At 70.0% G+C, this 544-nt stretch overlaps 1 protein-coding gene across 1 annotated transcript; it reads right to left on the minus strand.

The window, feature by feature from the left end:
- Positions 1 to 136: 136 nt before the first annotated feature.
- LOC145719702 (1-phosphatidylinositol 4,5-bisphosphate phosphodiesterase eta-2-like) lies at positions 137 to 501 on the minus strand (the record flags this gene model as incomplete). Its single annotated transcript, XM_081811251.1, has 2 exons — positions 137 to 319; positions 404 to 501. Coding segments are annotated over 2 exons (281 nt in total), but the record flags the coding sequence as incomplete, so codon positions are not given.
- Between the last annotated feature and the right edge of the window lie 43 nt (positions 502 to 544).

The following is a 544-nucleotide window of genomic DNA, read 5'->3' on the forward strand; positions in this document are numbered from 1 at the left end:
GGAGGACCCCACCCCAGTGCCAGCCCGGTGACACGGCGGGATGTGGTGGAGGCTCTCCAAAGCCACTGGCCAGGGAGCCCAGCCCTGGCTCCTCGGAGCGCTGGGCCCCCCCGTTCACGGTCCCAGCAACACGCACCCATCTGGCAGCCCGCGTTCCAGAAGGGCTGCGGGTTGTAGTTGCTGGAGTCCACGCGGTAGGAGGAGGGGTAGATGCGGGAGAGCTGGTGCTGGTTGAAGCGGAGGTACTGGGCCGGCTTCTGCTGCAGGATCTGCTGAGCCCTGGTCTCGCTGAAGGACGACACCTGCCAGCTGGACGCCACTGGCGGGGGGGGCGGGGGCTCAGAGGCACGCCCGGGCCGCGGCCCAGCCCTTCCCCACGCCCCCAGGGCCCTCGTCCCCTCACCCTCCGCCTCCACGTCGTGCATGCCCACAGACTTGGTGTACTTCACCAGGTCCGAGAGGGCGCGGGACAGCTTCATGGTCTTCTTCTGCCGGCTCGCCCTGCGGGGAGCGTGGGCAACAGCGGTCAGGACCCCAGGGTGGG

The sequence above is a fragment of the Leptonychotes weddellii genome, unplaced genomic scaffold (genome assembly GCF_054177405.1).
Source record: "Leptonychotes weddellii isolate Sample4059 unplaced genomic scaffold, ASM5417740v2 HiC_scaffold_64993, whole genome shotgun sequence".
Lineage (NCBI taxonomy): Eukaryota > Metazoa > Chordata > Mammalia > Carnivora > Phocidae > Leptonychotes > Leptonychotes weddellii.